Below are 14,355 nucleotides of genomic sequence, written 5' to 3' on the forward strand. Positions count from 1 at the left end.
AATGAATCAATCTTACGTAAAATAAAATACAGTTATCTACAATTTATCTATTTTCCCCTGAAGATTAAGTGCCTCCACCTGCAAATAGGATACAGGAATAGGAATGCTAACACTGAATATGTGTTTTTTTTTGAAACATGGGCAAATATTTTATTACATAGAATCAGTCATAACTTCCTCTCAGAGCAACCGAGCATGAAAGATCACAAAGTATGGGCAGTACAGTCACGCTGCTGAAAATGACAACACATGCATCAGACACGCAAGAAAAAGACAGCCTTCAAGACTGGAATAAACAAAAATTATATAAACATTAATTATAGCTCAGAAAAGAAACACTACTATTACATAAACTTTTGTTTCCATAATAGAAATATTCTCACCTTGTTTGTCCACATTCACATGTTTTTGTCACAAAGGCTGGGCATGAAGGACAAGGTCCTGGATGACACAGGCTTAAAAATGAAACAAAAAAGCAAATGAAATTTTAAAGTAATCTCTAAATTTATTACACTCCTGGGGAAATAAAATACAGTTACCCCAAAAATACAGAAAAGTTTTAGGAACCAGTACATTCTCAAAACTCTGGATGTATATAGTTTACTCCTGCAGAATAAGAAATCATTTTAAATCATATAAAAATATTAGAAATGGTTATAGATGCGTCAGTCTCAAAAGTTTTCAGACAGTGAGGCTGAACAAAATATTCCATACTGCTGTTGCTGTGAAGTCAATAACGTTGCTGTTATGTATTTCACATCCTGCATTTCAGCAGATGGCCTGCATCAGCTCAACTGTGCCCATTGGGGTAACACTCAAATATTACACACACAAATCATTAACACATTCACTTCCCTCAGCAAAAGTTCCCTCACCAAATTTTCCCTGCTACGGTTTCTTCTAACTTAAAAAATAAAAATTCTTCATGGAATGATGGATTGAAGATGCATGCACTCACACACTTCTTATTTAGCAAGCAACTACAGTATGACTTGGTTTATGCAGAAGCTATAGTAAAGACAGACAGTGCCTCCACATTTTGGTGTTTTTAAAAGAGAGACAAAAAATACACTTAATGTGTTTGAAACACAATAGAAAATGCAATAAGACAGCAGAGCAGCAAGATCCCAGGCTGCAGCTAAGTGAAGATCCGCTCAGACGTGACAGCAGTAAGTCCAGAGAGAAAGCAGCTGCTTACCTTCAGAAAGCCTGTACAAGGTTCCCCGGACACACAGACATCTCCAGAGAGATACCCTTGTCTCCACTGCCAACCCCTGAATGAGGTCTGGGAAGGAGTGGATCCTGGCTCCACTCCTTCAGGTCACTCAGCGCACTGCATGCATCTGAGCTCTCCTGGGTTGGCCCTGCCTTCCCATCAGGTGCTCAATCTCTGCTTCAGGCTATGACAACATTTCCGTTACAGCATTACAAAGTGAATGCAAAGACAGATGCTGAGACCTCAGTATTATGTTCTGTTCAGTGAATTCAGAGTCTTACTTTTATTGAAACTTCATTATTTGTCACTAGCATGGATGATTTTTTCACAAATGATTGCTGGTGCTGCTCCAGAGAACTAACCTACTAGAAGGGTTGGGAGTAAAGGTACAGCTAGACGTAAGAAAAAATAACCTGTATCTATCTGCTTAGAAGTGTTTTATTTGATAATACAGTCCCAAAGGACTTTCCATAACTGTTGTGAAGATTACAGCACCAAAGACCTATCAGGAAAGACCAGACAGTAAGGTTTAAACTAACAGAGCACGAAGTTTCAGTTACTGCCTTTATAAGAACTTTTTCAAGTGTCCTCAAAAGGCACAGCACAATGCCAGTTGGCAGGGAAACTTCAAAGTCTACACAGATGATTAACTCTTAAAAAAAAGCTGAGGTTTGTCATTACGTTTATTATTTGGAACATTTTATTTCATTTTAAGCTAGATGCTAGACTGATGAAGAAACTAAAAATCTAAAATAGTTTTCAGCATATTTAAATGTGAAGAGAACTAATTTTCTAAAGCATGCCACAGCTGACACAAGCAAATTACTCTCATTTTGAGGAGCTGCTTGCCTGCCCACTGAGCTGTTTATACTAATTATTTCAATAACCTAAGCAAATATTACTCACAGATTCATTATTAAAACACAGTAAGTTAGCCTCGCTCATTTTCACCAAAATGGATTATTTAACTCCACATTTATGCAACAATCCAACTAAATTTTGTCAGTAGCATACTGAAATGCTAACAGCATGGCAAAAGTTAAAGCTCAACAAATGTGATAGCACAGGAAAATAAAAAGCCCAGGACACTATGGAAAGTAGATTAACATAAACAATGTCACCTACACCACTGCACTTTAAAAAAAAAAAAAAAAAACAAACATGCATTGAAAATACATGGTTGGGAATCAGTAAACCATTAAAACAAACAAACATATGTGCAGCCAAAAAAAAATCCATAATATGAATTAGTATTCAAAATAGCACTTCAATACAAAGCAATTATCAAATGGATCAACAGACTAGAATAAACTGGCTGTAGACAAAAGTAGACTGAAGAAATGCTCTCTATAACCTAACTTTTGAAAGAAGAGCACAAATTTCAGACATCCCTTACAATAATAAAAGAGATGGCAAATCTTGAAATCCAAAACCACCAGGGTCACAAAAGCTAAGGAAACACTTCCGATTCTAGCTGAAAGAAAACATGAAAGATGTGTACAGGTTCTAATGGGAAAAACTGCCAGCCTGGGAACTAAAATTATCCTTGACAAGATTCGGGAAGAACACAGGGCAGTCCTACACAGACTTATGCATTTATATTAAAGACATAAAATAACTTGCTATCAACTTATCATGTCCAGCTTGCCATTCACCTGTATTCAAAAGTCCTTTTCAGCAGGGCTGTGTTCTATTCTTTCACACCTTGTATTGATAGTGGAGGGGCTGCCACAACCCAGGTGCAAGGCCCTTGGATTTATTGAAACCTGTGAGGTTCTCCTGGGTCCACTGCTTGCAACTGCCTAGGTCATTCAAGCTCACCAGACAGGTTGGTGTCATCTGCAAAATCAATCCCACTGATGAAGATATTAAAGAGCATCATTCCCAGTATCGACCTTTGACGGACTCTACTTGTTACTGTTCTCCATCTGGACATTAAGCCACGTAAATCTGGACACTGACCATCTGGACATTCACCATCACTTACTGGGTTAGATCTCACTATCAGTTCCTCATCCACTGAAATGTCCATCCATCAAATCCAAATCTTCGCAATTTAGAAAGAAGGATGTTGTGACAGACTATTTCAAAAGCCTTACTGAAGTCCAGACAGGTGCCATCAGTGGCTCTTTGTCCATCAACACAATTATGCCATCATAGAAGGCCACCAGCTTGGTCAGGAAGGACTTGCCCTTGGTGAAGCCATATTGGTTGTCTCTTATCACCTCCCTACCTTCCATGTGCCTTAGCACAGTTTCTAGAAGGATGCACTCCATGATCTTCCCTGATGAGCCCATCAGACTTACCTCACTTCTTGTCTCAACTGGGTTGCCCTTTCTACCATTCTTAAAAATGTCTGCTACACTGCCTTTTTTCCAGTCACCAGGGGCTTCACCCCACTGCCATGACCATTCAAATATCATCAAGAGTGGCTTAGTGACTTCATCAGTCAACTTCCTCAGGACTCTGGGATGCATCTTGTCCATGTACTTATGGATGTTCAGTTTCTTCAAGGGATCATGAACCTGATTTTGTTCCACCAGTTGCTATCTTCCATCCTGTTCACTCGAAGTGTTTATGGAGAACAACTGCCAGTGAAGATTGAGACAAAAAAGTTGCTGAGTACCTCAGTCTTCTCCTTGTCCGTTGTCATCAGTTTGCCTGTACTGCTCACTAGGGAGCTACACCCTCCTGAACATTCCTTTTCTGGTTTACATACTTGTAAAAGCCTTTCTTCCTCTTTGCACTCCTTGCCAAGTCCAGCCTTCCTGACCCATTCCTGCACAGCTAAGTAGCATCCCTATACTCTTACCAGTGCACCTGGTTTTCACTGCCTATGCACTTCCTTCTTGCTCTATAGTTTGACCAGCAGGTCCTGGTTCAGCCATGCCAGTCTCTTGCCTTCCTGACTTCCTACGCCTGGGGAAGGAGACATCTTGCTCCCTAAGGAAAGCTTCCTTAAAAAAGATCTGCTAGCTCTGCTCTGCTTCCCTGTCTTTGAGGATAGTTTCCAGGGAGTTTTGTTGACTAAGTCCCTGAAGAGCTGGAACGCGGCTTTCCTGAAACTTAACATTCTGATTTTGTCTGTTATCCATCAAGAGGGTGAACTCCATCCCCACATGGCCACTACAGCCCAGGCAGCCTCCAATCCTGACATCACGAATCAGTTTACTTGCATTGGTGAGCAACAGGTCCAGTACTGCAGAGGGGGATGCAAGAGGGGATTCCTCGCAGGGCTATCTATTACTTAAAAAGTTAAGCTCAGTGCATTCCAGGAGCCTTCTGGATTGACTGCAGCACACAGCTATTTTTCCAGCAGGTGTCAGGATGGTTGAAGCCCCCAGTAGGAGAGCCTGCATTTGCAAAAGCCTCCTGTAGCTGCAAAGAGGCTTAAGTTTAAATCACCATTACAAAGGCTAGACTATAACACCTCCTGTGCTCTGCACCTCTCATCTATATGCCAGATGGAGGAAATACAAGCATCCTACTACAAAGCTATGACAATAATGTTCCTCTGATGTCACATATGAGGAGAAAAGGGAACGATGTTTGCACTGGAAATCCTGGTATTGTCTCATCAATTAACTGTAGTGTTGATAGACTACCTGCGGTTTTTGAAAACCCAGGTCTGATCAACTGGAAGGCAATACACTTAAAATGGTAGCACCATGCACTTAACTGTAAAAAAACTCAAAGAATAGATGGGATTAAATGCTGGAAAAAAGGGGCAATATTGTGAACATCAAAGACTCACGGTGGACAGATCGTTTATGTTAGTCAACCACTTTTTAATTTGAGAAGAGCATGCATAGTTTACTCCCGCAAACTGATCCTCACTTTAGAATATAAGGTGAAAGTCTTGACAGTAAGATGAAAACAGGTTTTTTTTTTTTAAAAAAAAAAAGCATTTAAGGTCTCAGAACAGAAAGGCATTTGTGGTACAAAGGTCCAAAAACCTAACATCATAAACCTTGACTTCCTGCAGAAGTCTGTGGGAACAAACCCACAATCTAAACAAATACTAGACGGTTTTCTGAGCGCACCTAAACTCATGCAAGCACAATAACACTGCCTCCTGGCCCTAATGACAAGTATACCTTTGAGAACCCTCTTGAGAAAAACTCGTCTGGACATAGATCATGATCTAGACCTCTACATCCGCTGAAGTCTTCAAGCGGATGAAGTACTAACGATCCATTTAGATGATAAAAGTTTCACACCTCTAACTCAATCACTCTGAAACAGTGAGAGGGAACCAGGTTTCTCTTCGTGTTTTCATAAAGCAGATGGTGGTAGAGTGCATCCTCATTCACACTACAATTCCCACATGAAAAGAAGTGTCCAACATATACTGAGGGCTGGAGCAGCTCTCCTATGAAGAAAGGTTGAGGGAACTGGGCTTGTTTAGCTTGGAGAAGAAAAGGCTGTGGGAGACCTCATGGTGGTTTAGGTTGGATATTAGGAGGAAGTTTTTCCCCCAGAGGGTGGTGAGGCACTGGCACAGGTTGCCCAAGCAGGCTGTGGATGCCCCATCCCTGAAGGCATTCAAGGCCAGGCTGGATGTGGCTCTGGGCAGCCTCGGCTGCTGGTTGGTGATCTGCACACAGCAGGGGGTTGATACTAGATGATCATTGAGGTCCTTTTCAACCCAGACCATTCTGTGAGTCTATGATAGTTTCAAATACTTAATTTGAAGAAGTAGAGCACAATATATTTTGTAACTTGTTTTTAGAAGTAGCTGACTTGAAAAAACATAGAAATACCATACACTTTAGTAGCCTATTTTAGAAATACTTTGTAGTATTAGAAGAAATAAATTGTCGTACTATGTGATTAATTCTTGCTTGCAAAACTGTTGTTAGATGTTGTGAATAGTACAGATGTAGTATTATAGACTAGATAATATGTTGGAAGGCTACTTTGTTTTGGTAAGAGACCCTCATAGAAAGAGTTTTTAGATGCTGAAACACAATAATGAAAGCCAGGGCCTCCACACAAGGCCAAATTGTCTCTCTCTAGGATTACGTCAAGATACTCTCTGCTTTCCTCCTGATCTTCTACACTTCAGTGTACATAATCAAAAGACAGGCTGCCAATCTTATCTCTATCCAAGGACAAGCAGATGTCCAGAAGTAATGAGCAAGTGCCAAGTGAACAACTGTTATGATTTCAGTACCCATAAGTTACTTACAATAGGCATTCTCCTACAGAGCATGTGTCGATGAAGAAAGTTCATCTAGAGTACAAGTGAGGAAGATCCTTGGATGAAGTAAAAGACTGGTGGTTGGACTGTCATAATGCTGAAAGGACACTAGATGGTGGAGGAGACCACAGAACAGAAGACTAGGAGCCCTCATAAATCACAACCTGACATAGGCCTGTACATGTTAATTGTCTCATGCGTAATTGATGAATATGTACTATCTTTGGAAATATAATGGACTCTGAATCATGTAATATTTGAAGTGCTGATAATAGAAACATCCCCAGTGCTTCTCAGCACTGTAATTAACATACCTGCTTTATAACCTTATATGAGTTGTAAAGTTTAGTTCCACACATTGCACTGTAGCTAAAAGTGCATTCCTCTACAGACTATAATCACAAGCCAGATAGCTGCCCAAAAGACAAAAAGCATCCATTCCACATAACATCTGCAGCAAGAGATAAAGAACAAAGCACATTCTTTGCACCTTTGGTCATTTCCATACCTCCAGGGACTGGATAATCTCAGCATGGCTTTACTCATGTGGAACAAGCTGAACGATAACATTTGAAACTGGGAGCAAATCAGGACTTTAAAAGGTACCTTCACAGCTCTTGACACAGATCAGAATGCCAGGGAGTACAAATACACAGCTTGCAGAGACACAAAACTACTGCCATTGATCAAAACTTCCCAGATAAGAAACTGAACAACTAATGCAGACTGCAACAGGAAAGAAGAGAAAAACAACATCTGTTTCTTCTAAGCACCGTAGAAAGTTCGAAAATCAGCAACTGCAGTCTGGATGTTCTCAAAGGACTTAAGGCATCTACTTCTTGCAGACCAGTAATAAAGGTCCTCCACAGACTCACACCTCTCCTGAGATAGATCAGGATTCTGCAAGAGAATCAGTATTTCACAGAATCAGAGTATTAGCTAGATCAAGCCTAGTCTGAAAACTGAGCTGTGTTTCAATCACCAGCACTTCAAACCCTACCCTGCAAACCACAGTGAAGAACATCTAGTATGATCCTGAACTACAAAAGCAGCACTATCACTGAAATAACAGTCTGAAAAGAGTCCTACTATAATATTCTCCATAGGGGAAAGAAGCATTAAACAATAAAGAAACATTATTTCATTCAAGATAGAATGATTCAATCATTCAATTGATTGAATCATTCAAGATTGAAATGGCTATTCATAACAGTGCATGTGAAATAAAAAGTTCTATTAAAGTTCTGATTTTTAGAAAACTTTGGAGAAACTGTAAGACCTCAATGTTAAAAAGACTGAAAAGCTTTTGATTATATACCAGAAGTAGAAAAAAATTGCTTCTGACCATTAAAAATTTCTCAAAATAGAATACAAAAAAGCAGAATGTATCATTCACTTTCATACAAAAAAAACTGGCCTAACTCAGTTAACTTTACAGATATAATATTATCTCTGTACTACTGAAAAAGATCCAAGTAACACAGCCAAAACTGAAAATCAAACTCCTCTTCTTGCCTCTCTTCACTGAAATATGGCATATCAACTGTCACGTTTGGATTTTGTGTTGAGGGACATGGTTTAGTGAGTATTGTTGGTGATAAATGGATGGTTGGACTGGATGATCTTGAAGGTCTTTTTCAACCTTGGTGATTCTGTGAATTGTGTCAAAACAAACTAATTCAAGATATAGATAATGATTAAGATCTCCACAAGGATTATGTTTCAGAAGTCTGGCGGTCTGAACAAATAGTTGAATACATGAAATGCCTTCTTAACCTCAATAATTTGCAAGGTAAAGAAAAGAAAAACAACAGAATTAAATGGACCTTCAGTCAAACCAAGAACCACTGCCGGCAGATCGAGATACACAATTGTTTCCACAGAAAACAAAGCATCTAAAATTTCTGTTGACTACTGGATACACATTTAATTTACTTTATTTCACTATTTTCTTGACTAGAACAATAGCTCTTGAAACAAGTTAAGCTGTAGGTTCAGTTCCTGTAATATGGAAATGCTGTTACAACTATTGGAGCTGACCTCCTGCCCCTCCTCTGCTGTGAACTCACTTTACGCATACAAATAACCTTTGCTTCTTTCCTCTTTTTCAATCAGAAAACTTCATCAGACTGCCACAACCTTTCAAACATGACAGGTAGTGTGGCTTGGCAACTTCACCTGCCAGTTCCCTTAGAACCCTTGGATGCATCTCTTTGGGTCCCACAGATTGGTGCACCTTCAGGTTCCTTACATGGTCTCAAACCTGACCTTCACTCACAGCAGGCATATCTTTCTTCTCCAAGTTCTTACCTTCACTTTCTGCAAAATAAATTCTCAATACGTTCACATTACAATTACTTACATATTACATAGATGTGGACAATCCAAACACTGCCTCTTCTTTCCACAGAGTTCCCCACAGCTATGTGGAATTTCATTTCTATTCCATTCTGGATTGTGTACCTTACCTAAAGAAAAGGTCAAAGCCAAAAACATGTTCACTGACTTGAGTGCAACACTGAACCTGGGAGAAATATCAGACCAGAAACAAGTAGTTTCATTGTCAATACTGATTAAAAAAAAGGCTTTTTTGGGGGGGGCGGGGAGGAAAAAAAAACATGAGATGTTATGCTTTTTTTCTTTTTCCATCTTTTGTTGCTGATGAGTACTTAACATCATTTAAAGTAAATTCCACTGGATTAACAAGCTTCAGATTATTTTCTTTTCTTCTATGCTCTTGGCAGACCCTTAATTAGCAGATATTTTACTTTAAATTAGACTAATAAAATAAAACGCAAAGAAATGAAAATCTTCCTTTAGTTCATAAGTCTGTTAGTACACAGGAGAACTTAAGAATGTAATTGCCTTGCTGTCTCAGCACAGAAAAATAAAGATACCACTGTCAATAAGAAAGATCTAGCTACTAAGGAAATGGGGAAAGCATGAAATGACAATGCAAATTACGAGTCACTTCTCTAAAGAGAATCTGACTCTACACAAACTTAAGGACCACACGTCGACATTTTGATGAATGCAGCATTCTGCAACAAATACAAGATAACTTTATATAAGCAACTGCTTAAACCAAATGCCACTTAATATATAATTACACATAGATTAAAGATTTGTTTTCCAACAGTGTTCCGCTAATGCTGACAATGCAGACAATGTGAGGTTCCTCCTGCAGATGTCCCAAAACTATTCAACAGTTTAAGTAGAATCTCCTTTTTACTTCACAGATGGATGGCCTACATTATAATTTTCATTTGGAAAAAAACCCAAAAACTTGCATTCCACCTACACTTGTAAGGTTTCACACATTTCAAACAACTGTCATACAATAACTCGAAGTATTTACCTGTAGTTACACTGCTCTTATTTGGCACACTGAAGTGTTCAGATAAGGAGAACAGTAGATAAAACTGTTACCTATCACAGCATAGGCTTAGTTTCTTAAGGGCAAGTTCATTAACTCCCAGTTACTGGCTTACCTCAAAGAGGACTACTTGGTAGGAAGTAGGTTGAAAATTATCAGTGACACGTTAACTGAAAAAATTAAATACGCATCTACATAAAACTGAACAGTCCCAGTACTCTTTTCTATTAAATCTGTACATGTCTTTGATCAACACAAATGACAAACTTGCTAAGTAATTATTACATGTTCACATAGCCAATTTGTATTCTTACAGTAACATCAGTTTGAACAGTGTATTATTCTGGTGTGTTGTGCCACAGAAATGAGACACAAGTTATTTCAAACCTACAGAAAGAAAGCTTTCAGGTTGAAAGCCCAATTCTAGCAGGCATTTTTATATAACTATATGGAAACATGATTCTCTCCTTCTTTAGTTTGGATGTTTTAAGCAACAGATACAGACATGATTCTTTGTGCAGCAGCCTTCCCGTATCAATAGCAATGCAAAAAGCAAAGTTAAATTTCAAGGATGTAGGCAAAGATGCAACAGTATCAGAATTTAAATAACAAATAAAAACAAAGAATCAAAAGGACACAACTTGTTCTTTGCAAAAGCAATCAAGAAACTCACCACAGAAACAAGTGTAAGTTTTAGGAACTTGTGTAGAAGCATTCTGACAAGCTGGACATCTCCAACCACTGTTACTATCTGTAGATAAAAAAAAACAACATATGAAGTAATTAAGAGACCTAACTTGTGAATCTATAAGAGCTAGAAAACAGGTAAAAAAACCTGGTTTTGAGAGTAAGAGCTGAGAAAACAGATTAATAAAAATATCTATGATATCAAGTTAAACACAGCAATAGTACTTCATTTGAGCTGAAAGGATTCCTGCTTCACAAAGAAGCAAGAACAAATTTTTTAAATTCTATTTTTTCTATCAATATATACTGTTATAAGAAGAAAAACCTACTTTACAGAATATTGACAGTCACCTCCTATTAGGACTTTACATGCCTTACAGAAGACCAGTTTAGTACTGCTTCACCACATGAAAAAATTAGAGTGATATAAATCACAATAATCTGCTTTATTTAAGTAGTCACTAAGCCTAGCTATTAACAAGGACACTACTTTTAAAGTTGGTATATTATAGTATATACTTCTTTAGATTTAATTAAACACACTTGTGTGTTTCAGAAGCTTGTTTTTTGGCAGTAATGAAGGATGGTGACGGAAGGAAAGAAACATTGATGAAAATATGAACTGCAGTGTGAGGAAAGATACATTCATAAAGATGTGTACCAATGTCTGGATAGGAAGATATGCAGGTCACTGTGAAAGTAATGCCTCTTATATGGGGAACTGCTAGGTGCAGCCTGAACCTGTGACTGAGCAGCTGGTGACAGGCACAGCCAGCCTTGGGAGCACAGGTGGAAACAATTCATCCGTGCTACTGGAAGGGGTGGACCCTGGCTCCACTCCTCCCTCACCTCATTTAAGAGCTGGCAGCTCCAAGGGAAGCAGCTCTACTTGGAGATCAACCTCCTCTACAGTGTTCAGCAAGCCCTGATCCTCAGAAAGGGGAAACTGATTCCTTCTTTATTATCAGACTGGGACCTCTGACTTTCTTGGGTGATCTGAAACTGGTTTAAAACAGCCATGACTACTATCACTTATCCTTACACTCTTGTTCATTTCCATGAAAACTACCACAAAGAACACACTAACATTGTTTGATAGAGTGAATTATCAGCTACAAAATACCTTTTTAACACTGTCACTATCACTAGCTATGTGTTTTTGCCAGGATTAACAAGATAAACAAGAGCCTGTATGCTATACTTATAAAGCTGCAGCAGTGGAGATGACCTACTGTCACTACTGCTGAAACACACTACCCACTGCCTTACTGTGCTTACATCCACTCTTTAGTCTCCATATTCATTCAGCAAGCATTGACGAATGTCAGAGGGTGTAATTTTTCTAAATGGTGGAATTCAGTTCCCTGTCTTTGCTTCATATACACCTCTATGTCAGACTGCCCCTCACTGCCATCTGCTGCATGGCAACAAAATGCAAAGGTTAACCCTACTGCCATCCTACCAACACCCACTTCTGATATTATAGGCCAACATAATAAAATAGGAAGCACTGATTTCAAAGCAGACCTCCTAGAATCACTTAGGTTAGAAAAGACCTCCAAGATCATCCAGCCCAGATATGAACCTGATGCATTACCATCACTAAACCATGTCCTGTGGGTGATCTTGTACGAAAGAACTTTTGAACAAAGATTCTATGTATGTACCTCAATATATAAGCTGATCAGACCTCGCTGTCTCTCTTCACCAATATGTTCAGATGATGTATGAGCATACTTTCACGTTCATGTTGTAGACAAACTTCTGTTTCCTGATGAAGATTTTTTTATTTAACAATAAATTGAAACATCTCAGAGAGATGTTAAAAGCTGCTGGTAAAAACTGGGAGCAGTGGATTAAAAGATGTGAGCACTTTATCTGGCTGCTCCCACATAAGCTAACATACTAAACCCTAAGGGACTCCATATACTATTACTTTGTACTGCACACTATTACATTAACAATTTCCATTTTTCATTGTTATTTCATGTTATTTCTTTCAAAAGCTGTGAAGGCAAGCCTATGAAAGCTCCAGGAGGCTGACAGAAAGCCTCTCTCAGCAATCTCTCCTGGATGGGGGACGAGCAAGCTGTACAAGTAACTGCTTCTCTAACAGCATATTTGTCGACCTTGTAAATCAGGTCCCTTAACAAAGAAAACAGTCTTCTAAGATGCCTCAAGGAACATACATGGTTGCTTCTTCCAAAAACTCAAGATTGTTAAGGTTTTCTCACTGGATTCCAGTGTAATTATACTAGGATAGAATAATGACTCCTAGCATCCACTTTCCTGTTACCCCTCTTCATAAATCCTGCTTCCTAAAGAAATGAAGAATGAAGATGATCATACAGAACTAATGCTCCATTCTCACAAACAAGAAAGAAAAGTAGGAGGAGGCAAAAGAAAGCAACGGTCTACATGAAATACACACAGATCTTTGCCTTTTAATAGACAAGTATTTTATTATTTGTCATCCTCTCCTTCATCCTGAGATAAGAAAAAAATCTCTATTTGTCAATATGAAAATACGGAAAAATGTCAGTAAATATTATCAGCAGCCCTATTCATAGCATTTTCAGACAAAATTTTTGTTTGTGGTGGTATGCCCAGATCCTGCCCACTTCCACTGCATGGCTGTTGTTGTAAAAGCACAGTGAAGTTCCTCCTCATTTTCCAGAATCCTAAAGGATGAAAGAGGCTCAAAAGAATCCCGAGTAGGAAGAGCTAGGAATACATGTATTGAAAGCAGGGATCTTTAAGTGCAGTTTCAAACATGCAACTCTTTCTTTCTTACATGCTTATCTAGATGAGTCATAGGGGATTACATAAGCAATGAACAAAAAATATCTTCTGGAATAAAGAATGAATGCTAAAAAAAAGTATTTCCCAAGGCAGCAATAGAGCAGGAAATTTTAATGTGCACACAATGTTACATATGTCGAGAGACATCAAAAAGAACATTTCAGTCTCTTGAACTGTAGAACATACTAGAGTCAAGATAGGTAGTTTCATTTTACCATTTCTGAAAGGTCAATATTACACAGTAATCTGTATCAGAAAACACTCACCTTAACTTCTCAGCTAGATATCATCAAAAGTTTTCATCCTAGTTGCAAAAGCAGAAAGTAACAAAATGTGTAATACCTAATGCACACAGATTAGCTTTGGCTCACGAACAGCACTGCTTACAAAACGAGAAAAAAAAGGCAAGTAGATCCACTGAAACTCAGAAGCTACCTTAGGAGCTATCTTTGGTTTGGTACAGACCACAACCTCATCTGGAAGCAGAAGGCAGCAGAGGGAGCAGAATAGAAAGACACAGTTCTAGCAACTCAAATCTCTCCCATCTTTCCAGACAAATCGAAAATATCAAGAGAAGTAAATATCTGATCTGCAAAGGGAGCACGTGGATTGAACTCGTTCTGTCACTATGAGGATGCACATCATATACCTTCAAAGAATCAGTTTGCAAAAGAAGCAGAAGAGGGCAACATTAAGTATGTTTATGAAGAAAAAATTGCTGTAAAACATCTAGGGTGCAATACAGATATTTCTATTCAGACTGACTTAAGCTGAGAAGTACCTAAGGGTCACATTCCACTAAAGGTAATTCAAAACATGGAGTAAAACTTGCTGAGGAGAACGTTAGGCTCCTCCTTATAAGAATTTTTTTTTCCACGTATTGACAAACTGCTGCATAGCAAAGCTCCTTTTCCTCCTATCGACCAGGATGTCTCTAAATAAAGGACATCTATTACCTAGGTCTGAGCACTGCTGACTGTAATAATATTGAACACTGGATGTCAACAAGTCTAACGAAAATAGACCAAGTCTACAGTAATGTACTGTATGTACACATTCAGATGTCACATT

The 14,355-nt window shown here is 38.6% G+C and overlaps 1 protein-coding gene across 2 annotated transcripts in view; it reads right to left on the reverse strand.

The window, feature by feature from the left end:
• Nucleotides 1–14,355, reverse strand: part of NFX1 (nuclear transcription factor, X-box binding 1) — a 70,605-nt gene that overhangs the window by 36,441 nt on the left and 19,809 nt on the right. For both annotated transcript variants that reach the window (XM_052697658.1, XM_052697659.1), the window contains exons 4-6: nucleotides 10,469–10,546; nucleotides 8,782–8,887; nucleotides 384–455 (exon numbers count right to left, since the gene is read on the reverse strand). In XM_052697658.1, coding sequence (XP_052553618.1) covers nucleotides 384–455; nucleotides 8,782–8,887; nucleotides 10,469–10,546 — 256 coding nt within the window. The remainder of the gene's footprint in view (nucleotides 1–383; nucleotides 456–8,781; nucleotides 8,888–10,468; nucleotides 10,547–14,355) is intronic.

The sequence above is a fragment of the Tympanuchus pallidicinctus genome, unplaced genomic scaffold (genome assembly GCF_026119805.1).
Source record: "Tympanuchus pallidicinctus isolate F22 unplaced genomic scaffold, pur_lepc_1.0 scaffold31, whole genome shotgun sequence".
Classification (NCBI taxonomy): Eukaryota; Metazoa; Chordata; class Aves; order Galliformes; family Phasianidae; genus Tympanuchus; species Tympanuchus pallidicinctus.